The sequence below is a fragment of the Sorex araneus genome, chromosome 1, assembly GCF_027595985.1.
Source record: "Sorex araneus isolate mSorAra2 chromosome 1, mSorAra2.pri, whole genome shotgun sequence".
Lineage (NCBI taxonomy): Eukaryota > Metazoa > Chordata > Mammalia > Eulipotyphla > Soricidae > Sorex > Sorex araneus.
The window spans coordinates 385,134,807-385,162,274 of record NC_073302.1 but is presented as its reverse complement, the minus strand read 5'-3'; the positions used below and the strand labels follow the sequence as shown (position 1 = coordinate 385,162,274).

Below are 27,468 nucleotides of genomic sequence, written 5' to 3'. Positions count from 1 at the left end.
GCATACCCGAATTTTCAGCAGATTATATCTTGGTGAGGTCAGCCCTGAGATGGTGGAGATAGGCTGGGGGAATGGCGGCAATTTTGGATTGTGGAAGCAAGCAGCTGCTGGGAGCTCTGCTTGGGCAGGCACAGGCCAACCTGCCCCCCTCCAATTTACCCCTGTATGTTCACCTTGCGCGGGTCCAAGATTAACTGTGGCTTTTGATCATTTTTGAGATTATCTCAAAAATCTTTTGTGATTTTTGAGATTATCTAAGGGTCTCTGAAATAAGGCTAGTAAATGAGCTTGTGTAGCTGAGCCGGAGGTGGTTTGTGGGCATGGCTCCCACATACCTAACTTTTGGCCTTTTACTTATTTTTTTTTCTTTTTGGGTCACACCCAGCAATGCACAGGGGTTACTTCTGGCTCTGCACTCAGGAATTACCCTTGGCAGTGCTCAGGGGACCACATGGGATGCTGGGATTTGAACCCGGGTTGGCCGCGTGCAAGGCAAACGCCCTACCCGCTGTGCTATTGCTCCAGCTCCTGGCCTTTTAAGTTCTTGATAAACTTGGTCCCAAGTTGTTGGGGTCTGGCCAAAGGCACAGCAGCAATTTTGAAGTGTCAGGAACTCTGAAGACACCATTAGGCTGCTGATACACTCGCCCCACAGGTACAGGTTGACCTGTTGGCAGCACCGCAACCCCATAGTATATTCTTAATTTATGATTTGGTGGCCACTCACCAGTATTCCCAAGGATTGTTAATAACATGTTTATAATATGCTGTTTAGTGATACAGAACAGTAAGTAGAATTGTGTTATACCTGACTGGAGTGATAGCACAGTGGGTAGGGGTGCTTGTTACCTGTATTGCAAACCATAACACTCAAAAGGACAGAGAGAGTAAGAGGGAAAGAGGGATTTTGCCTGCCATAGAGGCAGGAGCAGGAAGGTGGGGGGTGAGGGGAGGGACACCAGTAACATTGGGGGTGGAGAATGGGCACTGGTGGAGGGATGGGTACTTGGATGTTGTTTGACTGAAACGCAATCATGAAAGTCTATAAGTCTGTAAATGTATCTCATGATGATTCATTAAAGTAAAATAAAGAAAATAAATAAATAATCAGTTATTATATTGGAATAGAAAATATCCCACAATGCCTTACCCAAGGCTTAAGGCAGAGAAAAACATAGGCTAGTAGGTTAGGGGAGGGCCAGAACAATAGTACAGACATTCAGATAGTGTAGGGGAGTGAAATTAAACTTGAAAACAAGGGCCTTACGTGAGAAATTAGATGAGATGGTCTGACAGGGCACATAGTTACAGAGCATTTCACTTCCCCAAAACAAAATACAGTTTTTTTTGTTTTTTTTTTTTACATTTTTTAAATTTTTTAATTAGTGAGTCACAGTGAGGGTACAGTTACAGGTTCAAACATTTCGTGCTTATTTTTCCCTCATGCAGTGTTCGGGAGCCCATCCCTCCACCAGTGTCCATTCTCCACCACCAATGAACCCAGTATCCCTCCCACCCCCCAATCCCATCCCCCCACACCCCACCCCACCTCTGTGGTAGTGCATCCCAGTTTGTTCTCTCTCTCTCCTTTTGGGTGTTGAAATACACAGCTTTTTTTAAGTGATCATGGAACATTCTTTAGGATAGACAACTCTCAGAACTGTATGAAAATTGAAATCATATCAAACAGTTTTTTACATTACAATGTAATGAAACGAAACCGTAAGTAAAATAATAAAGATAAGGAAAGACAGAAGCATTTTGATGAGCTATTACTAAGTTAAGGAGAAAAAATGAAGAAAAAAAGGGGGTGGGGGACTGAAGACAAGTGAAAGAGAAAACACCAGAATTTGTGGGATGCAGCCACAGTGAAACTAAAAGAAAAGTTTATAAAAGCTTTTGTGACCGGGGCTGAGAAGATAGCACAGTGGGTAGGGCATTTGCCTTGCATGCGTCCAGCCCGGGTTCGATTCCCAGCATCCCATATGGTCCTCTCGAGCACCGCCGGGAGTAATTCCTGAGTGCATGAGCCAGGAGTAACCCCTGTGCATCGCCGGATGTGACCCCCCCCCAAAAAAAAAAGAAAAAAACTTTTGTGACCAGGGAAATCACAAGTAAAAAAAAATCTATGCTTACGTGTCAAAGAGTTAGAAAAATAGGAAAATGCAAAGCCAATGTCAGCAGAATGAAAATAATAAGTAAAATCAGAGCAGAAATAAAATACACCAATGAAACCAAGAGCTGATTCTTGAAAAGGTAGACAAAATATAAGTCCTTTATTCACAAATGAGAAAAGATTCAAATGGAGTAAAGCCAGAGTCCAGGGCCACAAAGTCACACCTCAAGCAAGTTGCTGCTATAGCCACTATGGCTTTTAGAGTTAGCGTTTATTTGCCTCTTCTGCAGTAAGTATTGCAATGAATGATTACATATTTGAATAGTTAGAGTACTTCAAAGGCTAAATTAACTGAATGAGTTGAAAGTATTATCCACTGAATTATCAGATGGTAAACATAATTTAGTATCACTTATAAATGCCCTTGATTGCAGTTCTATGATTATCAAGTATTCATACACCTCACCTGATTTGACTGGATATTTTGGTGACATAGCAGTGCAAATATAACTAAAATAGAGATAGCATGCTCCCCAGTTTCAAACTATACTATAAAATAATAGAACGTAAAACAGTATAGTAAAAGTAAACCAGACACACTGGTAAAACATAATTGAAAGCCCAGAAACTGAAAAATGAAATTTCACACACCCACACCCACACATGCACATATATATGTATCATATATATGTATATATATGATACATATATAGTTTTTTATATATACACACAACAGAGTAAAAATCTCTTACCAATAATTGGTACAAGAAAATTGGATAGTCATATGCTAACAAATAAAACTAGACCTCTAACTAACATCATACTACACAATACTAATTTAAAATGGCTAAGCAACAGATCAACCTGTCTGTAGGGCGAGTGCATCAGCAGCCTGATGGTGCCCTCAGGCTTCCTGATACCCCCAAATTGCCACTCTACCTTTTGCCAAACCCCAACAATTTGGGACCAAGTTTTTCATGTGTCTTTTGGCTGTTCGGATTTCTCCTTTGAGAAAGTTTCTGTTCATTTCATCACCCCGTTTTCTGATGGGATTGGATGTTTTCTTCTTGCAGAGTTCAACTAGTGCCTTGTATATCCTTGATTGTAACCCCTGATTGGAGGGGTAGTGGGTGAATATCCTTTCCCATTCTGTAGACTGTCTTTGTATTCTGGTCACTGTCTCTTTTGAAGTACATAAACTTCTTAGTTTAAGATAGTCCCATTTGTTTATCTCTGTTTGCACTTGTTTGATTAATGGCATTTTGTCCTTGAAGTTACTCTTAGCTTCAATGTCATATAGGGTTTTGCTGACCTTTTCTTCAATGTACCTTATGGATTCTGGTCTGATGTTGAGATCTTTAATCTATTTTTTATCTGACTTCTGTGCATGCTGTTAGGTAGAGGTCTGAGCCCATTTTCTTGCATGTAGCTGTCCAGTTTTGCTAGCTCCATTTGTTAAAGAGACTTTCCTTGTTCCACTTTGCATCTCTTGCTCCCTTATCAAAGATTATATGCTCATATATTTGAGGGTATGTGTAAGGATGTTCAATCCTATTCCACTGGTTTGTGGGTCTGTTTTTTTTACAATACCATGCTGTTTTAATTATTACCACTTAGCAGTACAGTTTAAAGCTGGGGAAGGTGATGGCCCCCCCTCATCTTTTTTCCCCCGAGAATTGCTTTAGCTATTCATGGGCGCTTGTTGATCCATATGAATTTCAGGAAAGTTTGATCAATTTCTCTGAAGAATGTCATGGGTACCTTTATTGGGCTCGCCTTGAATCTGTATAATGCTTTGGGGAGTATTGCCATTTTGACAATGTTAATTCCCCCAGTCCATGAGCAGGGCATGTGTTTCCATTTCCTCGTGTCCTCTTTTATTTCTTGAAGTAGCATTTTGTAGTTTTCTTTGTGCAGGTCCTTTACCTTTTTAGTTAAGCTGATTTCGAGGTACTTGATTTTCTGAGGCCTAATTGTAAACGGGATTAATAACTGATTTTAAAAATAAAAATACTTTTTATTACATTAGAGAAAATTATAATCACTAAGTATGATTATACTGTTACCCAGTTACTTGAAGTACTGATTATTGACTCGATTATTGACTCATTAATCCTATAAGTTTGTGATATTCTGTAAAAAAATTATTCAGACTTAAAAAGTCAATAAAACCATGTGTATACAATTTTCAATATATTTTATCATTATATCACTGGATAGTAATTCTTATATGTATGCAATGCTGGAGAAAGCATACTCCCATCCTAATGCTTCTGAATGTTCAGTTTTCTTTGTAAAATGTGTACTTCGTAGCAGAACCTCTACCAACCTTGACTATTTAGATTCCTCTCTTTCTCATCCCAGAAGTTTTTAATATTTGATTGTGTTATGAAATTGAAGGAAAACCCTTTGAATGTGCCTATTGACTAAGCCAGATTTGACATTTGCTTCTGTTCAGGAAAACATGCTTTAGCTGCCAGACTAATATCTGTGCACAGTAAGAAGCAAATGTCATAGAAGTGAAACAAATATTTCAACTTACTTTAAAATGTGAATGTAGCAAATGGAAACTCATCTTTCTTGAGGTAACTAGGATCCGGCTGTGTGCCTGCCCTGGCAGGAAACTGTCCACCCTGAGCATAGATGGTAAATGGAATATGGTGATGCAGTGAGCCAGGCTCACTTCTATGTGATGCTCCAACTTCTTGATGACAGCCGAATCTCAACACAGCATATCCATGTTTAATCATGACTCTAAGTGAGCTATATTTTTTTTATCTTTTTTTAACCCAGTGTGCCTTACATCTCTTGAAAGTATTCACCATAAAATTTAACATTATTATAACTACCTAAAGAGGTGGCGCAATAGCACAGCTGGTAGGGCATTTACCTTGCACGCGGCCGACTCGGGTTCGATTCTTCTGTCCCTCTTGGAGAGCCCAGCAAGCTACTGAGAGTATCCCACCCGCACGGCAGAGCCTGGCAAGCTACCATGGTGTATTCAATATGCAAACACAGTAGCAACAAGTTTCCTAATGGAGACGTTACTGGTGCCTGCTCAAGCAAATTGATGAACAATGGGACGACAGGGCGACAGTGCTACAGTGCTAAAGGATAATATAATATCAATCATTAATAAAAATACTAGTCATTAGAATACTCTTTTTTTTTTATCCCAAAGCAGCTCTGAATTTCTGTCTTTTATTTACACTACCTACTTTTCTTCCACAATGCATGAAGCATGGAAATTATCTTATGTGTGTTGCTTTTCTTTCGATCATCATATAACTGCGAAGTTCTCCATTAATTCTCTTACAGTGTCAACAACAACCATAAAAAAATCCACTTTTTTTCATTTCTAGTGCCAATCAATCCTGATGATTACTTTTCATCTTGACTCAATCTATACATACATAGACTGTTGTTCATAAATCTAGTAATTATTTCACTGGATAATTCCTTTTTTCTGGTCACTGAACCCCACCCCTTCCCCCCACCTGCTTAGAGATCTTTTTCAGTATCCTCTTTTTTTCCCTCTCTGTGCTCCTAAGTCCCACATGTATCCTCTGGTAGCTCATTGTCAGAAAGAGATATAGACTTCATTATTTTATATGGAAGCTATATTAATATGTTTAAAATTTCTTTTACCAGTTAGTTTCTTAGTGACTTTCTGTAAGTTTTCATTGTCTGCACAAGTGTCTAAAGCTCAGCTTGTTTAAATCTAGGAATTTAAGGTCTTCAAATCAACCAGACTTAATGTACCTTGCTAAATTTATCTCCGATCACACTCCTTCGGACTTCCATACTGAAAAACTGGCTTCTAAGGCATAAAATGTGAATTCAGTCTGCAGATTTTTTATATAATGCAGAACATTTGCCTCATTCCTTTCTATTTGATGGAGTTCTGTCTGTTCTTCAAGATTTACATCTGTCTTTCTATTCTCAGTGATACTGTCTTTATAGGGCTAAACACATAGTGATTGCCTATAATATACTTCCATTCCACTTATAAATTACTCCTGTTGGCTTTTTGCTCTTTTTGTTCATATTAGCCTTCTGATGTATGTGTTTGATCTCTTTGTTCCCTGTTTTTTAAGTCCTAGGCTTTAAACCTTGTTTGTGGGGGCTGGAGTGATAGCATAGCGGGTAGGGCGTTTGCCTTGCACGCGGCCGACCCAGGTTCAAATCCCAGCATCCCATATGGTCCCCTGAGCACTGCCAGGAGTAATTCCTGAGTGCAGAGCCAGGAGTAACCCCTGTGCATCGCAAGGTGTAACCCAAAAACCAAAAAAAAAAAAAACTTGTTTGTGGTGGCAGATGAGGTTAGCCAGGTAGTTCCTTTGCCAGACACTGAATGTATCCACATAAGATGTTTAGAAAAAGGAAATGACACCATTATTACACTCAGTGTCATGGAGTATGTTCTTCAAGAACTAAAAAAATTTTAGAGACTTACAAGGAAAAATATTTGGCCTTTATTCCTATTTTTATCTACTTGATTCTGGTCTCCTCCCAAACCCAAAGACTTCCCATAATTACAATGACCTCTTTTTTGACTTACTCTCTTTAGACTGCCATACGCCAGCTTCCCATGGTCTTAATTCTGCCATCTTCTCTACAGTTGACATCTTCTGTCACTAGGTCTAGCTAACCAATACAGTGAGACTACTGTTCACAAATCTTTATTATTAGAATTTCAGTGGCAAATGAGCAAGCTTTTTATGCTTTAATGATAGGACAGAATTACTTTACTTGGGAGTAAGTCTATATAGTCTTAGCTTTCTTCAGCTATACTATATATCATAGACCATCTTCCTTGAATAATTTAAATACCTGACAAAGCTATGCCAGAGTCTTTGTGGGTAGATAGAAAAATAGCTCAGTTGAACCAGTAACACAAAGTATAATGGGGATAGTGATTCATGCAAGGGAGTTTTCTGTGTCTGACTCATAATGTCCAACCAAAGACAAAGTAATGGGTGTATAGATGCTAATGGTAAAACAGAAATCTTTACACTTTGAAAACTAGTGAAGAACCTTTCCAAATTTCAAATAGCCTCATTATTTTGTCTTTATTAAGGCCTATTTTTCCTTTGCACAGTGAACTTTTCACATTTATTGCCACAGGCTTTGCTCAGACATTTTGCTTAGTCAGGTTGACAGAACTAGATGGTGAGGAAGACTTTAGGACTGTTAGTGGAGAATCTAACTCTTGCACTGTGAGAGTGTCCCCTGTGTCATTATAGGACCATGCCTGTTCAGTCTGAGCAATCCATATTTCACTGTCCAATGCTTCTATAGTCTCCATATGATATTTAGTTTATATATAGATTAGTTCTTCCACTTAATCATGTTTATGCTTCTCTTTCCATTGTCTGACACTCATTTTCTCTTTCTTTTTTTTTTATTTTATTGAATCACCATGTGGAAAGTTACAAAGCTTTCAGGCTTAAATCTCAGCTATACAATGCGCGAACACCCATCCCTTCACCAGTGCACATATTCTACCACCAAGACACTCATTTTCTTATTCCATCATTAATCTATTTAACTCTCCACCTGGCATGGCTCATTGAGCTTTATAAGATTTGTTCAGAGACATTTTCCCTATGCACTGGGTTTTATGTTTCAGGATTTTGGGAAGTCCAAGTAAATCTGACAGGACAATGTAGTACCTGTGTCTACACCTTCATATTGCTAACTATGTCTTTAGCTGCTAAAATCATCAGACTCAGTAGGGGGACGGGTAAGGGAGGGGGAAGTTTCTGGTTATGCTGGTTTGGGTGTATCCTCTGCACTTGTATTATGATTTGTTCCCAAGTTGAGTTGCTATAGTTAAACAAGGATCCTCTTTAAAAATCTCTGTTTTAGGGGCTGAGCAATAGCACAGCAGGTAGGGGGTTTGCCTTGCACACGGCCGACCCGGGTTCGATTCCCAGCATCCCATATGATCCCCTGAACACCACCAAGAGTAATTCCTGAGTGCAAAGCAGGAGTAACTCCTGTTCATTGCCAGGTGTGACCCAAAAAGCAAAAAAAAAAGGAAGAAGAATCCCCATTTTAGGGCTTCTGACTTCATTTGGCTTTATTCTATATTTTAAATGAACCCAAATATCCGTGACCTTATTATAATATCTTAGTGATTTGAATTGTTTTCTTATAGTCATTTTAAACATGACAAACATTTAATCCAATATGTTAAAAAAATAAAATATTCATTTAGAATAATCTAGTTAGATGGAGATGCATGACTTAATAATGTGGCCATATCTCCCATGGCATGGATAATTGAAGTCTAAATTTATATTTCTGTATCCTGCCTGCTCCCTGCTTCTCCTTCATTTCTTCCTATCTCCCTTTCTTCCTCTACTATGTATTTATCTCCTGCTTTGTACCTGAACTAAGTCCTGACAAATAGAAATTAGTCAGTAGAGATACTTAAATGTTCTCTCAGGCTAGACATTAAAAGGGGCGAATACAATAACGTAACACAAGGCCTATAGCAGAAGTAGATGTGTACAGTAGCAACACAAAAGCTTTTAGGGGGTGTTAGAATGGGGGAAAAGGTTATCTTGGGATTAGAAGAGTAGAATCAGCATGGAGATAGGAAACCTTTTCTTTAACTAAAGGACAAGGAATTATGTTAAATAAAAATTGTTACTTTAGATGTTATACATAATTTCTCATACATAAGTATTAGAGAATGCTATAATTTTTTTTTATTTCTTTGCTAACTAGCATCCTTAAGACACTGAATGAAAATGAGATAGGATATTATGTCCATACTTTAAAACATACAATTAACATTATTCCATATATATGTATTTATAATTTGTTTTCTGATAAAAATTATAGGAGTATCTTAAGAAAAGGTCTCTATCAGACTCATGTACAGGGCTGGATTTCCATCAGCTCAGCTGATCAGGAAACAAGTGAGGTTTCTGCTGAAGTAAATTCTGAAAAATGAATTTCTTATGACTGGGGCGCCACCTTCTGGACAGCCTTTCTAAGCTGGCTGAGGAAGAAAAATTGGTTTTCACCTCAGAAAATATGGTATTTCCATCATGTCCTCTGAATCTTGGTCATTCCATTTCTCAGAAATTCCATCTCATACTTAGGAAATGAGCACATATTCTTGGATATATAAAATGTTATAGCATATTAATACACTATTAATAGTTTAATAGTGTACCTCAGTGAGAGGACAAATAGTCAAAAGACATTCGGGAAAAAAAGGACGGTTAGCAAAGCCCCTCTGTAAGTTCATGGCCTTGAACTTAGTGTCCAGGAAGCCAAATCCTTGCTCTTTCATTTAATACCTTTTTGATGTAAAAAAAAAAACTACTTAACATCACTAAGCCTTTGCTTTCTCAATACAAAATTAGAATATGATGCAAAATGTCAATGTTAAATATGATCTATGAAGAGTATTTTTTCATCTTTAAAATAATGTAAAATTTTAATGACAAAACATCTGAATGTGACATATTACAGGGCATAGTTAGTAATAAACCAAGACCGTGTGCTCTAATTAGTGTAATTAGCCTAAGACTATGTGGGAAGATTGGGTGCTCTGCCAGGACCTTGTTTAAAGAGTTTTAAGGAATTCGAGCAGAATATAAGTCACATAAGGCAGACTCATACTCAAGCAAGGAAAATGCACAAGTTGATCAATGTGTCTGTTGATCAGCAGCATCAGGGCAGGTTTGTAAAACAAATTCTAATCGTTTGGATTGAATTGGGATGCTGAACTCACAAACAGCATAAATGGAGGGCTGGCTGAAATGTTGATAATTATTGAGGAAAGAAAATGCTTTTGTTTGCAGAATAAGACCACCTTTACAAGTTATGTTTTGAAAGAATAAGTTTCATGTTGAAACTAATTTTCATTAAAAGAAAAGCAAAAAATAAAAAAAAATAAAAACACTCCTCAAGCAGCTCAAACCAATATGTGTGCCCATTACTAAGAAACCAGAATGTCCTTATTACTTAGTGGCACATAGAGTCTTCAAGTGTACCATCTTAAAGAAAATTTAATTTAGGACACTTATAAATCTCCCTTTACTGATTTTTATAAACAATAAGAACTTAGTTAATGAAAAGTAGAAGTAGAGATGTTTGATCTAGGAGTATCAAGAGTGCTTTACAAGTGTTAACTTCAGTGGATCTTTACAACAATGAAATGAAATATACCCATTAATAGATAAGAAGCATGAGGCTTACGGGGGTTAGTTACCTGTCCGAGTCTTTTACCTGCTATTCAAGTGAAAAGTGATCAGATTTAAACCCACATTTCTATTCCTTTATTCCTTTATAAGTACAGGATATCAGCATTACCCTGTACCATCTCACTAGTTGGTTTGAATTTACTCTTAGAGATTACCAGATTAGAGAACATCAAGACTGTTGCCCAGTGCCTGCTGCTTGGCACGCAGCATACAGACCTCTTGCTTCAGTCCATCAGCACGATGCCCTGGAACTCCTGCCTGCAGATACAAGTGCCTTTGGGGGGTGGGGAGACCTTTGCACCTCACACAGATGTCCATGACATTCTAGGATCCAGTATGATCTCTCCATGTCAGGCAGGGAGTAATTTAAAGCTTTGGGCACGGATGGAGTTGGGAGGGGGATTCTTCTTTGTCTTTTCCATCTCCTGGTGATGGGGATTTAGAAAGATGCTCTGACTGTTAAACAGGAGAAGAGTTTTGCCTTAGTCAGTTCTGGGATATCTATTCATGTTTTCTTCGGACAAAACAGCCACTCCAAGGGGAAAAACATCCATTCCTAGTTCAAGGCAGGTTTAAAATATTGCCTTAGCTTCGAGGCTGGCCTCACGTTCCGGGGAAAGGTCAACTCAGAGAAGCGATCACCAACTACATTGCAGTCGAAGGCCATGTGGGGGAAGGGAGTTGCGGGCTGAATGAGGGCTAGAGACTGAGCACAGTGGCCACTCAACACCTTTATTGCAAACCACAACAGCTAATTAGAGAGAGAAAACAGAAGGGAATGCCTTGCCACAGTGGCAGGGTGGGGTGGGGGGGAGATGGGATTGGGGAGGGTGGGAGGGACACTGGGTTTACGGGTGGTGGAGAATGGGCACTGGTGAAGGGATGGGTTCCCAAACTTTGTATGAGGGAAGTATAAGCACAAAAGTGTATAAATCTGTAACTGTACCCTCACGGTGATTCTCTAATTAAAAATAAATAAATTAAAAAAAAATATTGCCTTAGATTCCCTTTCAAACCTTGACCCTCTTCCTTCGTTTAGTAATTTTGTTTCTAGTCCACTTTCTGTGTTTTCCCCCTAATCCTGTGTGGGGCCGTTCACACCCTTTGACATTTTTGTGACTAGATTTCTGAGGTAGCACAGCGTGTTCCATCTGGACTTGTGTGCAGCCGTAGTCACACATGCTGGGACTCTGGAGTCTTTAGTCTGTGGGACATCTTTGGTCCCGTATTGTTCTAACACACGCAAAAAATTTGTTTCCTAGTAATGCATAGGAAATTGTGGGTTGAAATTTCTAACTGTGGTATGTGATCTTTCATTTTATACTACAAATGGTTTTTAAAAAGTGAAGCATGCCGCCTGTTAAAATTAGAAATAATAGGATAGGGTGTGTTTCCAGAGTTCTAAAGAGCTAGTGTAAGATTTGGGCAAGATGGCTATTTCACCTCTACAACTATTATTTCACCTTCGTCTTCCTCCCACCTTCCCTCCCCATGCCCCCATACATAACATAAATGACACTCAGATAATTTATGTCTATGAAATGAAATGTCCATTTTTTATCTGCTAATGTCAAATCTACATACCAAAAATGTTTAGAAGTTGCTTTAACATATTGATGTCTATAAATTCATGGATATCATTTTTCCCATCATTTGTACATCAGTTAGGTATTAACATAACTGCATGCAGTATCTACCTTCGATGTGTGTGTCATTTATTTTCATGTAAATTACAACAGTTTAAGCCCTCATTTTATAGATGAGGAAGCTAAGCCATAGAATAGTTAGGTACTTGTTCAAGATCACAAACATGTTTCATAAGTTTATAAGTGTGCTTAACCACAATACTAAGTTGCCTCCACTATTGTTTCCTGGATGACTCAAGAGGCATTACAGATGGTTTTTGTTGTTTGTTTGTTTTTTTGGTGGGGAGGTTTAGAGCACTGTAAGAAAGTCAAATATGAATTTGGCTTGATGGAAAAAGCATTTGACCAGGACTCAGGCCCAGAGGACTTTAGCAATTTACATTGATGTATTTATACTGACCTTTTATACTGAATTCACCCTTCTCATCTATAAATTAAAATGATGTGCCCATATATTTCAGAGAGATGTTATGGAAATAGATGACTTGCTGGGCATTAGGGACCTGAAAACACCTAAAGTGCTCTATAAATATTTTATAAATGATTTTTTCACATTCACACAGTTTTATAATATGAAGCTGAAACTTTGTCATGTAGACTTACTTCTTGGTGTTCTCTCAAAAAGGTTTTACCTGCTTATCTGTGTCAGTTCCTTTCCTGTGAGAACTGTTATTCTCCCACTTGGAATGTAGTTCCGCTACAGCTCCCATAAAATAATTCCATTAAAGATTTGTCTTGCTTTCTTTCATACTTGACAAGCTTGACTTTTCTTTTGCCTCTCTCAACCTAGGAGCCTAAAATCCTATATTGAAAATGTAATCCTCTTTTATAAATGTCAATCAGGCAAACTCAGTATGCCCAGTGTGGGAGGGGTATCATTGGAACTAGATCACGACCAGGCTTTCTGATAGAAAATCATAAGGGAACCACCTGTTATCATCCAGAAAATTAGGGAACAAATGGGTCAAGCACCCAAGGGTGCTGATGTCTCACCTAGGGCTAGTGCTACACCAAGTCCTGCCTGGTACTGAAAAACTGAGTGTGTTGGAAGTTCTCACTACTGAGAGCTCTTCTATAAGGAGCACCTTCTCTTTCTAAGTGTTTGTCCTTTGTTAACTTCTAGGCGAAGACTGCATAAATTGGGTGTGTCGAAGGTTACCCAAGTGGATTTCCTGCCCAGGGAAGTAGTGTCCTACTCCAAGGAGACGCAGACTCCTCTGGCCACACATCATTCTGAAGGTGAACTATGTCTTTCATTTACTTTCTGCGTAACCTCTGTGGAAATTTCCAGAGACTTGTGTTCTTATTTCCGATTTCATATCTTACCATGAGATATTCACAGAACACAAATACTTACACAATGAAAACTTGGAACTCCTTTAGCTCTAAATATGAACGCTCTGGAAAAGAACCACAGTGGTGCTCTTCCAAGGGAAACCTGCATTTGAGAGCATATGTTGTCAAACTGTGTAAGGAGAGAGAACACCATCAAAGGATACCACAATCAAATTTCAATGATTGTTCAAACCAGAAGTATATATTTATCATTAGTAGGAGACAGGAACTACAATCTAGAAATGATGCCTCAAAATGTCCTTCTGGAATGCAATCATATCTTTTCATCTTAGTCTAAATGTTAGTAGGGTTGAATATGTAACAAGAACTTAAGGTTCACGCAACCCTAAAATGTTCAGTATAACCCAGTGTTTTATAGGAAAAAAATTGACACCTATTTGCCTTGCAACACACTAAATTCTTACGACAACTGAAAATTATTTCCAGGCAAGTTCCTCATAAATGAATGTAATTGCACTCTCTGTTGAAGGGTTGAAAGGAGTGCTCAAAAGCATGCCCTCCTGGGCCCAGGCCAAGGGGTGGTAAAAGAATTGATGAAGAGTGAGATGGTTTGAGCATGAACCAAACAATTTTATCAAAGGGATATAGTACACTGTTTCCAGTGACATAGCGGAGGCTTCCAAAGAAAGAGGTTTGTGGAGTGTAATTAAGAGAGACTTCTTAATGCATAAGTTTGGGTGCTTTTGGCGGGGAAACGTCTGCTTTTAATATAGATTAGTTCTGTGAGGGGGCGAACAGGAGACACCAATCACATAGGAAGGACAATAAATACATATAATAATTTGGATCAACTATGACATGTTCTAAGCTAATCATATGATACCAAGACAACTTGAGCCTTTCCTGGGAAGGGAGTAGTGTGGTCAGTTCTGGAAATTTAGGTGGCAGAGGCACAGAATGTATGTCTTACTGGGTCAAATTGATTAGACAGGGGTCTTGACGCCAGTTCTAGGAACTGTGGGGGCAGAATGGATTAGAGGCAGGGCCTCAAGAGCTCCTGGTCACAGCTCGTTATCTTAGAAAGAAGGGTCTCTGCCTGCCAGGCCTTTGAAATGGGGGACTTAAGCTAAAAGGCATCTTTTCAGGAGACTTCCTAGAGTATATATCTCCTTCCAGGCATCCCAGAAATTACCAAGTGAAAAATTTGCATGAAAATCCCAGTAACTCATATTTGTATAATTATATTCATTGAAGGTGCTAAATAAAATAATTCCGAGCAGTAAAAACTATACCAAAGCAAAAGAGGGATATGTATACTGAAATAAGATCAATGAAAGTTGCATTGTGAGAGAGTAACACTGTTATTATACTATACAGATTGTTGTCCTTTATTTTTTTTGTTATGATGAATAAGATATTACCATTCTGGGTTCAATACTGCTCATGTGGTAAGTAAATACTGAACAAAAGGCATAAGACCGGAAGTGATTTGTATTCTGTTTAGTTTATAGCAAATATACACATCAGAGCAGTTTGGTTTGTGCAGCTGCAGAGATGTCCAGTTTTTGTTTTAAACAGTGTTAAAATTAAGATGAAAACAATTCATTGAATTAGAGCACTGACTGCAGATCTTACAAAATCCTCTCCTGGCTAGCCCGGGAATATTCTTTGATAGCATTTCCAGTCAGTTAAGGAAATGAAAGCAAACAAAGAGCACCCTCTGGTGGTGAAATTATAAACCAACCCCTCCAACAGAGTTGAGAACTGTATTTTAATGGGGCAGAAAACATGAAGTTAGAAAATCCTGAGAGTTTACCTAGTCTATCCTTGGACCTGTAGGCAGATCAGGAAGATCATTAAAAAACAGCTTCACAGCCCAACCAAAACATTTGTTTGAGTTAATTTGCTGCCAGAGGTATTTGCAGAGCTGTAGCCTGAGGTATGTTTATTTAGCCCAAAACTTGACCCATAATATAAAGTTAAACAACCGAAATTGGAGAAAGAGTGAGTTATTTTTTTGGAAAATATATAAACCCTCAGATACTGAAAATGGTACCGAAATATTTACAAGAGAAGATAAATTAAGGATGAAAAGGCATCAACTGTAAACTTTTAAACTGGAACACATCAAAAGGAAAAGCCTGTGCTTCCCGTTTTATGGCTGCAGAGAGAGTTTGGGAGTCCTCATTATGCTGTGGTCCAAGCAGCAGGAAAGAAAGAATTTATTTCCCAGCCATTAGCAGACATTCTTCTGTTTTGTTAGCAAGATTCATAGAGGGGATTTTTGTTTGGTTGGTTGATGTTTTTTTAATTTGGATAGTGATGGGAGTTTCGAGGGCTCAAATTCCACAATATAGATTTGAACTGAAAAAAACAAAACAACTAGCTGTCGTACCTCAAGACATTAAGGTAATATCTGATGGGGGTAAACAGGAAAAGCTTTGTATTCGGTCTAGCAAACTGTTCTCTCATCACAGTTCTGTCATCTTGGGTTGCAAGGAGCCAGCCATCCAGCCACCTGTCTGTGGAGGGCGCTGTTGCCACCCTTTCCCTTCAGCTGAAAGGAACTGACCGAAGGAGAACTGGGAGGCAGCAGCAAGGTCTACTATGGAGTGGGTTTAGATAGGCTTCTAGCTCAGGACTTGAGCCATGATACGTGTTCATGACATCTGCAGCTACACAGAGGCAGGAAACAATGAGCTTGTGCACTTTATGAGGCTCTTGGAAGGAGAACATTTAAAGTGGTGATGTATATAAGCACCATTATTGGCATGGTTGTATGAAATGCTACAGAAAACAGTACTCAAAATAATGACCTCAGACCTCTGATTGGTTTTACAGATGGGAAACTAATGAAGTTCCCGAGCTTTCAGATTTTAACCCTTTAAAGTGAAGAGAAAAGGTATTTTGAGTTAACTCAAATTTTAGCCCTTCTCATATGCCCAATAGGGAACCTTCTCTTAATGTAATGAGTTATTATGAAAAACTGCACAGAATGATTTAAACCAGGATGATTTCTGAATGCAATCCCCATGAATGCTGCTTAATAACTGCTTTTTTCATTATAAGTTTAGACCTTCCCTCTTTGCTTTCATTAGTTACACAGTTATAAAACTGAGAATCAAAAATAGTGATTTTGGAAGCAATATAGATCTATTCCCGAAACATTTTGAAGCATGTCCTTTTATTCCCAAGTTGTAAGAAAAGGCAAAGAATGGTTTCCTGATAAACTGTCCCATTAGTTCTGTTACTAATACCTTACTGAACTGACTATGAGGTCCTGACTTTAGTTAGGAAGTTAGGTTTGTCATCTTTACTGTAGTAAATAAGAGTGGCTTGGAATAGGTTCTCAATAATGCCAGACATCATAGAAACTCCAAGTTGTGTGTTTCTGGGGAGGATGCTAATCTCGTGTGTGTGTGTGTGTGTGTGTGTGTGTTTTGAAAATTTCACTCTGTCATACTCTTGTCATATATGCAAGGCAAGTGCTCTACCAGTGAGCTACATCACTTGGCACTGAACTCTTAAGCCCATCCCTAATCATGGCTATGTATCATGTTGTTGTATATATGTGTACACACATATCTATATGCATATGTTTAAATGTATACATATCACTACACACATAAATATATATGCATATTGCACATATCACATTTTTATCAATCGATCTATCAATGGATACTTAGGCTGCATTTAGTAACTTGAGTTATTCTGCCATGAATATATGAAATATATTTTTAATTATTGTAAAGTTTTTGTTGTTTTTTGATTGGCAGATACAATCAGTGGTGCTCAGGGCTTACTTCTGGCTTAACATTCAGGGATCACTTCAGGCAGTGCTCAGGGGCCCATACCAGGTGCTGGGGAGTGAACCTGGGTTGGCCACATGCAAGGCAAGCGACCTACCCACTTTACTATTGCTCCAGCCCTAATGATTCTGTTTCCTTTGAATAAATATCTAGAAATGGAATTGATGTTATGGTTCTATTTTAAGAATCTCTACTCTTTTCCATAGTGGCTGTACTAATTTACATTCCTACGAACAACTTACAGACCTTCCCTTTTTCTCCAACACTTGTTATTTTTAGCTTTTATGTGACATTTTCAGATTCTTCCCATTTTTGATCTTATATATATTTACCTATTATTGAGCACATGATGTATAAATATCTTCTTTTAGTAAGTTAGATTTCATCAGTTACTTTTGTAGTACAGGATCTTTATAATTTGAGATGGTCCCATTCCTTTATTTTTGCTTTGCTTACCTTGCTTTTAGAGTCAACACATATACCCTACCCCTACAAAATTGCTAAGAGTCAAAGATTTTACCACTTATGTTTTTTCACATAATTTTAAGATTTTAGGTCTTACATTGAAGGCTAATCAATTTTGAGTTAATTTTTGACAGTGCTTGAGTTTTATGCATTTACATGTAGCTTTCCAGTTTTTCCCCACTGATATAATCTTGTCTTATCTCCTTTATTATAAATTAACTATATATATGGGTATATTTCTGTGGTCTCAATTCTTTGTCCATTGAGATATGTCTATTTTTATGATAGTGTCATACTATTTTGATTACTATAAATTTGTAGTATAATTTGAAACAAGGGAAAGTGAGGTTTTGCTCCTTGTTTTTTTTGACTGCTTAACTATCTAGGATCTTTTAGTCTCTACTTTTGAGGAAAATGTTATTAGAATCTTTATAGATTGCACTGAATCTGCAAAAATTACTTTTATTAATAAGGACATTTTAACAATTTTTATTTTTCTAAACAATGAGCATGGACTGACATTCCATTTCTTTAATCAATGTTATAACTGTCAGTGTAGCTAACCCTTTCATTTCTGGATAAACTTATTTGCAGCTTTTTTAATTCTTTAGTGAAATTTTAAATTGGATTGTCTTTAATATCGATTTCTGAAGTTTTATTGTTATTAGTTCTAACAGTATTTTGGCGGTGTCTTCAGGCTTTTCTATACCTATTATGTAGCTAAACATACAGTATTTATCTTTGAACAAATATGAATGCGATGGTCCCAAGGATTAGGAGTTGTTAACTGGAGCAACTTACCTTTGGGTTTAGGAGTCTGACATGAGAGGAGAGAACTGAGTTTGGAGATGGTGGAGCCAGAGAAATAGTACAGGAGGCCAATACTTGATTTGCACACAGCTGAGTCAGGTTCCCTGACCCCTGCTAAGTGCGGGTTAAAAATGAGTTAAGAAAAAAAAAAAAGGAAGATCAGGAAGAAGTTCATGATGGTCAGAGTTACAGGAACACTACCATTGTGATAATCCAACAGGCTGAACCATGGAATATTCAAGTGGTAGCATTATCTTTCTAGATCAATGCTAATGTTAAAGAAAAGGTTCCATGCCTGACTTTTGTAGGTCTCATGAACACCGCTTAGTAAATTACCCCTCAAAAAGACTTTAAAAAAGTTAAGATATGAAGATTTTGATATGGCATCTTGGGTAGAACTAAAACATAATAGTGTCGGTTACTCTTTCTTGCCAATTTGATTTGGAAATCTTGAGTGTTTACACAGAACCAGCTGTGCCAAACTCGATTCAAGGCTGAAGTTGGCCGCCTTCTGGGTAGTAAGCAGGGCCTCGTATAATCCCTTTCAGGGAGATTTAAGGTCAGTATTTGTTCTCAGTGGCTCCAAATCAGCAGGGTGAGAAAAAATTCAAAACATTAGTATATAACCAGATATTCGAGGAAACCAGAATTCAGGAGCCAGTCCAGTTACAGGTCTGTACTCAGGAGTTTTCAAATTCTAGAGGTTAGGATAGAGATCAAAAAATAAATGTTCCATCTTTGTTTATAAAATATACGAAGTTGCTGTAAGACATATAGCTAAAGAAAAGTTTTTGTTAAATCTGGAAAAACATTAAGAAACTAGTAATGTTTCCAAGTTAAAAAAAATTGGAATCCCCCTCTTCAGCATATTCAATCCTATGCAATTAATACTTGTTTTACTTAAAACCAATTTTTCTGCTTTAGAAAAGTGTAACCCAGTTTGGTTTTATATTCTTAAAAGTCTAAAAACCTTACTTGTCAGTTTTTTCCATGACCCTCCTTGAAGATGGGCACTTTTATAAAAGAATCAGAGTGAAACAATAACTGTAACTAAGACTTTAAAAAGATAATGGTAAAGATCTGATGAGTTTATTATAATGCAATTGACAAGAAAATTTTACATTAATTATAATTAACACAATTGTTGATAAAATTCTATATATTCTATAGTATATATCAGCTTTTTGAATGATTTATACAGTAGAGAGTTAATGTATTTTTTAAACTGCAGTTTCATTTTAACATTGGTGGGAGGAAAAAATTTTCTGATGTTGAATGAATGAATGAGTCCAAGGAATTTGAGAAGATGCTTTGAAGTCATATCTAAGAAAAGAACCTATGAGGTGAAGTGAAAACTTACTGCTTAATTCCTGAATAACCTATTACACATATACACACACACAATCACACACACACACAAACACACAAAACTTACAGAAGGCTTGGCATTTCTTTTTGATAGTGTTTTCCATGAAATTTCACAATCAACTAAGACTGGCTTAACATTTCCCATTTCATTAGAGAATATATTTCTATTTTCAAGGAAATGTCTGTCTACTTCAAAAGGAATCCATTAAACTTTTGGATTGGGAAAATTGACTAAAAATAATAAAAAGTTTAAAAACACTTGATTAAATAGGATAATGTGAACTGGAAAAATAGAAAAGACTGTTTTCTTAATCAAAAAATTCAGATAAGACAGTAGAAATACACAGTAATTATTTGGATAAAATACAAAATATTTTTAAAGGTAAAGAAAATGTTTTATTATGCTCGCTTTCACAGCACACATAGTAAAATTCTTTTATTTATTTCTTTTATTTTTTATTTTAAAAATTGTATTGATTCACCATGAGATATAGTTACAAGCTTTCACGCTTGAGTTACAATCACACAATGATCAAACACCCATCCCTCCACCAGTGCACATTCCCCACCACCAATATCCCCAGTATACTCCCACCTTTCCCACCCTCCCACTTACTCTCTCTTACTTTTGGGCATTATGGTTTGCAATTCAGATACTGAGAGGTTATTATGTTTGGTCCTTTATCAACATTCAGCGCACAACTCCTATCCAGATTAATTCTTCCAACCATCATTTTCTAGTGATCCCTTCTCTATTCCAGCTGCCTTCCCCCTGCCCGCTCATGAAGCAGACTTCCAACTATGGAGCAGTCTTCTTTCTCTTATATCTACTGTCCTTGGACATCAGTCTCATGTTAACACATACTGAAATTCTAAGAAAATGTTATATAATCTGTTAGCAAGTACACTGAAAATCAGTTTTTGTTTATAATTTTTGTTTAGAAGCCTGTTTAAAAAACCTAATGTGTAATTATTCAACTATATCCAGCTTGACTGTATATGAAATACCTTCCCTGAGTTTTATACACCAACCTCTCAGATTTTTTCTAGTCAGATTTTGTTCTATGTTATATTCCTCTTTCTCATTCTGAAACAGTCATCCTAATCTTAGAACAAAATTATTTTCCCAGCAAACTACATTTTCATTCCTCATACCTGTAATTGAAAATGTCTATCCTACTTGAATACAGAGATGTTTAAACTCAGAATAAGAAAAAGACTAAGAAGCAAGTAATCCTGGACAATTTTTATGTTTGTGGTTGCCAGGCTTAGAATTTTATAAGTCCTAAAACTATATTTTTCCACATAGGAAATTTTCAAATGTCACACAAAATTTTTATTAGATGCAAATATCTTAAGAAACTGAGAGTAGATAAACTTATGCTCAATAAGTAACAATCCAGTATTTTAAATAATCTAAAATAATATTCAAGTATCTGTCATTTAACAAAAAATTAGAAACTACTTTTAAGTAAACATACCTTAAAGCACAGTATTGTTATGTATTTGATTTACTTGGTTTCAAAAATAATTCTAGATAACTAACAAAAATTTAATCAGACAAAGTCAGTCATCATTACTCCAGTCTTTTTTTCTTTTGATAAGAGATCATTGAACCTATTTGATTATTAAGGCAGTAAAAAGAGAAGCATTTTAAAAACTAGTAACTTTGAAGACATGACATACCTGTTTTAATGTATTCAACAGCAAATTTAAACTTCCTTTTATTAATTCATAAGTGCTAACACAAATGTTTTATGTATTAATATAGAAACTATCTCTAACCAACTGAATAGATCTCCTTATATCTCCTGGCTATAACATCTGGGCATAGAAAAATATATGTAAATATACATACAGACATGCACAAAGATAAGACATACTCAGGCCTTAGAGACTGTTTAAATGAGTATGGTTTCCACTTATATAACTTTTAATTAATTTATGTAAAGACTTTCAGGATTTGTCAATGAAAAGAAAATTTATAAAAGCTTGGGACTAGAAAGTTTGTATTACACGGAACCCCATGTTTCTTCCTTTAAACTCCTTTTTCAAATTCCATCTATTTCCTTCTGTTCAGAATTGCCTCCCTGATGTTTTCAAAGCAGATCCAAATAAGAATTTCTAGAAATAACAAGGTAGAACATTTACAGGGAAATAGTTCACTTCCTCAGAAAAGAACTGTACGTTGTTTATGTTATAGTAACTAGATGCACTTTGAGATGGATATATGATGTTTGGGGAAGTGTACAGATTATGTAGACTCTGCTTTGTTAAGCTGAATTTCTGGCCTTCAAAAGGTGAGCTTAGTTGCTTCTAGAACTGGGTTGTAGCCAGAATGATATAAAGGACTAACAAACTACTGAGCTACCTATGATGATTTTCTTCATTTCGGATTATAATACATCTCTAAATATCACTGTATCACTGTATCATTGTATCACTGTCATCCCGTTGCTCATTGATTTGCTCGAGCAGGCACCAATAACATCTCCATTGTGAGACTTGTTTCTGCAATTTATTAACAAGGGGCCAATAACCTGAATATTATTAATCTCCCAAAGGCAGAATCCCCCAAAGTCTACAAAGTCAGATTTGAGGATCTGGATACCTACCAGAATTTGTCAGGCTCTGGATTAATCTATTTTCAGTTTATTCTTGATTCTTTAAAGGAAGTACTAGTAGCACTTTACCAGACACTCTTTTGAAGTCTGATCATCTCTGGAAGAGATCCTTGGAGGACAATCTCTTCTATTGTCCCAGCTGATTTGATCACATCTGGAACCCTGACTCCTGGGCCAGAATTTTATAGTCAGTGTAGACCCCTAGGAGGGTGCAATATTTGTGTGTGGTTTTGATGTTTCTGGTTCTGTAGTTGCTGTGGATTTTTAAAAAGCTAAAGAATTACAGGAGACTATGGGATGTACATTATCTATCTTCTCTTAAACTCCAGAATGAAAAGATAATTTAGAAAAACAGTTATTAGAATGAGTACTCAAAGGAGGAGAAAAAATGTACTGGATATTATGTAATTTTAGAGTCATGTAGGTACTTGCTATCTTCTGAAATTTTTTAAGTCCTCTTTGTAGGCTACTACTTGCCACTTAAAGGAAATATCCCATTCTTTTTGAAACCTTCGCCTTTAAATATATCTCAAATGGTCTTGTCTAGTTGAACTGTTCATCACAATAGTAGTTGTCCTTCTTGGATGTCTTAAATAAGACTTCACCATTTTTATAGATGGTGATACATACACATATATACACATACATATATATCTTAGATAACTTCTGGAACTGCAATTCTTAGGTAACTAATAAGCAGGTCTACTGATGCTCTTTGGAAATAAAACTTACCAGTTTTTAATTGAAGAACACTCATTCAAAAATTGCATGCACACCAGTGTTCATGCAGCACCCATTAAAATAGCTAAGATTTGGAATCAACCTAGATAGTGTCCAATGACACATCAGTGAATCATGAAGATATAATGTGGTATTTATAAGCAATGGGGTGCTACACAGCTGTAAGGTAATGAAATCATGCACTTCACAGCCACCTGGATGGAGCTGGAAAACTTCATGCTAAACAGAGCAAGCCAGATGAAGGATAAACACAGGATGATATCACTCATATGTGGTATTTAGAATAACTGATGAGGGAATGCAGTATTTTGAAAATGGCATATGCCCTGATCCAAGTTGGCCCCAGTGTATAGGAAGGAATAGGAAAGAAAGAGTGGAGCACTGTGGGGTGGAGAAGAGAAGATGAGAAGCAGTGAGAGCCAGATCAGATAATTAAGATACAAAAGTAGTTAAGGAATGATAGATCCAAATATCCAAAATGCCGTGTCAACAACATGAAATTCAGAGCCCCAAACTTTAACGACTGAATTTAGAAAGATGCCTCTCAAGAGAGCAGGCTGGAGGCTGGGGTGAGGGTAGAAAATACTGGAGTAAACCTGAGAATATTGATGCAGGGAAGTTGACACTAGTAGTGGGATCAGTGCTGCAATATTTTATGTCTAAAACTCAACTGTGTATAACTTTGTAAATTATGGTGCTTGATTTTTTTTTAAAAAAAATATTATGAAAAAGCTAAGACTTGAAGCCAGTTAGTATTTATCAGGAATATGCGGCTGTGTTGGAGATACTGTGTTCTGCTCTAAACTACGATAATAACGTTAATCCCAATTTTTCTGGTTTGCCCCCCAAAAAGTTATGTTTATACTATAGTCTATTAGGTATGCAATAGTAGCATATCTGAAAACAACGTAATACTTTGTAAAAATGAGCATACTTAATGCTACAAAACAGGTATATCTGAAAACAACATAATACTTTGTAAAAATGAGCATACTTAATGCTACAAAACAGGTATTCAATAGGCTTTCTTTGAGGTGATTTATGATCTACTACATTTTGTGACGAATTTACTCCTTACTGCTCTTAGCTGGGTTTGGCTCTTTATGCTGCTTGGTGCTCAATCTATGTCCACCAATTTTATGGCTTCTAAGAGTTCCATTACAATGCTTTTTTTTTTCTTTTTGGGTCACACCTGGTGATGGTAGGCTCTGCACTCAGGAATTACCCCTGGCAGTGCTCAGAGGACCATATGGGATGCTGGGAATCGAACCTAGGTCAGCCCCATGCAAGGCAAACGCCCTACCCGCTACAGCCCCATAAAATGCTTTCTTTATAGTGAGCAAATATAGTTGCTACTCTGCTATCAATATCTGAAAGTCACTGGAAACTTACCAACAGAAGACCTCATTTGTACTATTTCCCAGAACCTTGGATTGGGGGAAGGATTGAACCAGCAGACTTCAAAAAAAAAAAAAAAAAAAGATGTGTCCCGCCATTAACAGTTTCCAAGAGGATCTTAGGACAGAATGAAGGACTGGCTGTTTCCTAGTGAATTGAACTAATGATTAAGGGCTTGGATTCTGGATGCCACTGTCCCTTTAACATTACCTGACCTAGACTGAGAGCTAAATGCAAAGATAGCAGACTGCTCAGAACTGACAGGAAATTACCCTAGGATCTAGGAAGTCAAGGTACTTGGAGGCTCATAAATTAAAGCTTGTGTATTTTTATACTCCTTTTTAAAAACTATACGTTTCTCACTTTATGGCACACTGTCAGAAGTCTCCTTTAGTCTTGCATGAATCTGTTAAAAATGTTTTTAAAAAGTTAACTTGAATGAATTTGAAGATCAAAAAGGTTCGGTGTCCTTGCAGCCAAGTGCCCTCAACCAACAGTACAATCTTTTGAGCCTGCAGCATTTTGCCTTAGAGAAAGATGCTCTGAAGAATTGTACCAAAAAGAAGGCGTTAAGGGGTGAGATAAGAGTATTGTTTCAGGCAAAAATCCTACTGGAAGACAGTAGAATTTGTCAACCAGGTCACCTTGCTAATGTTAACCTAGAATATAGATGGTAGATAAAGTTTATATTTCTCGGAAGGGCTGATAGTAATTCTACATTTAGTGACATGAGTTTAGCATAACTGACTTCATACTGGGTCTTTTTTACCCCCAGTAGTCCGGAGTATATTCAGATGACCACCCTTCCTATCCTGTCTTCATGCTCTCCAAAAGACTGCCAAAGACTCTGTGTAACTTCCTTGTTATTTATACCTCTGGTGTTGATATTGCATAATTAATATTTGCTTCTAAGCTGCTGACACTTGATTCGTTATTATACTTTTATAGCCTTGGGAGTATAAGCATGGCAATTATTTTTAATAAAATATTCAAATAGAAAGTAGAAATATTTGGGACTTTAAAAATGAAATCAGGGGCCGGAGCGATAGCACAGTGGTAAGGTGTTTGCCTTGCATGCAGCCCACCCGGGTTCAATTCCCAGCATCCCATATGGTCCCTCGAGCACCACCAGGAGTAATTCCTGAGTGCAAAGCCAGGAGTAACCCCTGTGCATCGCAGAGTGTGACCCAAAAAGTCCCCTCCTCAAAAAAAAAAAAAGGTAATGAATTTGGGGACTGGAGCAATATAGCACAGCAGGTAGGGCATTTGCTTTGCACTCGGCTGACCCAGGTTGAACCCCCAGCATCCCATATAGTCCCCTGAGCATCACCAGGAGTAATTAATTCCTGAGTGCATGAGCCAGGAGTAACCCCTGTGTATCGCCGGGTGTGATCCAAAAAAGAAAATAAACAAATAAATAAAAATAAATAAATCTTGCTGTGCTTAGAGGAATAAAGTTTCTAATAGAAATCAATTTTTTTCAACTATTTTTCAACTATTTTCAACTATTTTTTTTTCTGTCTGTAATCATCTCTATTTCTAGCAAAGGTAACCAGAGATTATTTTGCTTGCAAGTTAAGTCCCATCTTGTTACATACTAAAAGTACAATTAGAGCATTAAAACAGTCTTCCTTCGACTACTTTGATTGGAGCTTTGGAATACTGTGTTAGACGACAAGTCAAGGATATCCTTCATTGTCAGACTTTACTTGCAATATCTGTAGTTTTCAGTAAATTTCTCTCTTCTGCTCTCTAAAATATTCAGAAACTCCTTTGACTACTAGGAAGTGACTTTCCTTATTCACTTTATAGTTGCTGAGAACCCTTAAAGCAAGGTACCAGGCTGGTATTTTTTTTCCCTCTAAAGGGGTTTATTGGCTCCATAAAGTAAACTTTCATTCCTAAAAGCTATCTTTAGGAATAGCTTTTAACACATAACATATTTAGTTATGTGCATATAATTTTCAAACATGCCACTAAATCAAATCCTTGGTTATATAACCATTGTTCAATTATGTTCTGTTATTAGGAGAACAGACTTATATTGAACTTTTTTAAAAGCCATATTACTATGAAATGAGAATATTCACTAAAGGTTTACAAATGGAAGAATCAAGAAGGGGATAAAAATCAAATATTTCATCAGTGTTTCCAAATGTGTCCTTTAACAAAATCACTCTGTAGTTTAACAATTCATTAAAGAACAGAAATGTTTCAGACCAAAAAAAAAACCAAAATGTTACAATAATTATATTAATTTTGGGGGTGGTACTTATTCTGGTTGAATCCATTTTATTAGAGAATTTGTAAATAGTTCAGAGTCTAACAATCCCTGTTATCTATAGTCCATATAAAATACCTATTAAAGTTCTTTCTACATGTCACTGAGATTGTAACAAATTGGCCAAAGTATTTTGTAAATGAGAACACAATAAAATTTTAAAAGACATGGTTTAATGGGAAGGAGTGATAGCATAGCGGGTAGGGCATATGCCTTGCATAAAGGCAGACCTGGGTTCAATTCCTCTGTCCCTCTCAAAGAGCCCAGCAAGCCACCGGGAGTATACCGACTACATGACAGAGCCTGGCGAGCTACCCATAGCGTATTCAATATGCCAAAAACAGTAACAAGAAGTCTCACAATGGAGACATTACTGGTGCCCACTCGGGCAAATCGATAAACAATGGGATAACAATGATACAGTGATACATAGTTTAATATCTGATGAGAACTGATTATTGATAAGAAAATTTAGTTACTTCTGTAACCAGTTTTTAAAAATAACTAGAATTGGGTAAATAATTTAAGAGATATTAGATTTTTGGGAATTTCATATGATTTCTATAGAATATACAAAAACCATATCCATACAAATATAAGATTGAACACCATGTCTTATATTTAACAATGCTTCTTTTTATTTTAAATGCAAATGCGTTTAATTTGTTTAACATCTCTCTTAG

The 27,468-nt window shown here is 36.9% G+C and overlaps 1 protein-coding gene across 2 annotated transcripts in view; it reads left to right on the top strand.

Annotated features, from left to right (window-relative positions):
- DYNC1I1 (dynein cytoplasmic 1 intermediate chain 1) overlaps positions 1 to 27,468 on the top strand; it is a 395,478-nt gene that overhangs the window by 85,387 nt on the left and 282,623 nt on the right. For both annotated transcript variants that reach the window (XM_055141002.1, XM_055140999.1), the window contains one exon: positions 13,114 to 13,229. In XM_055141002.1, coding sequence (XP_054996977.1) covers positions 13,114 to 13,229 — 116 coding nt within the window. The remainder of the gene's footprint in view (positions 1 to 13,113; positions 13,230 to 27,468) is intronic.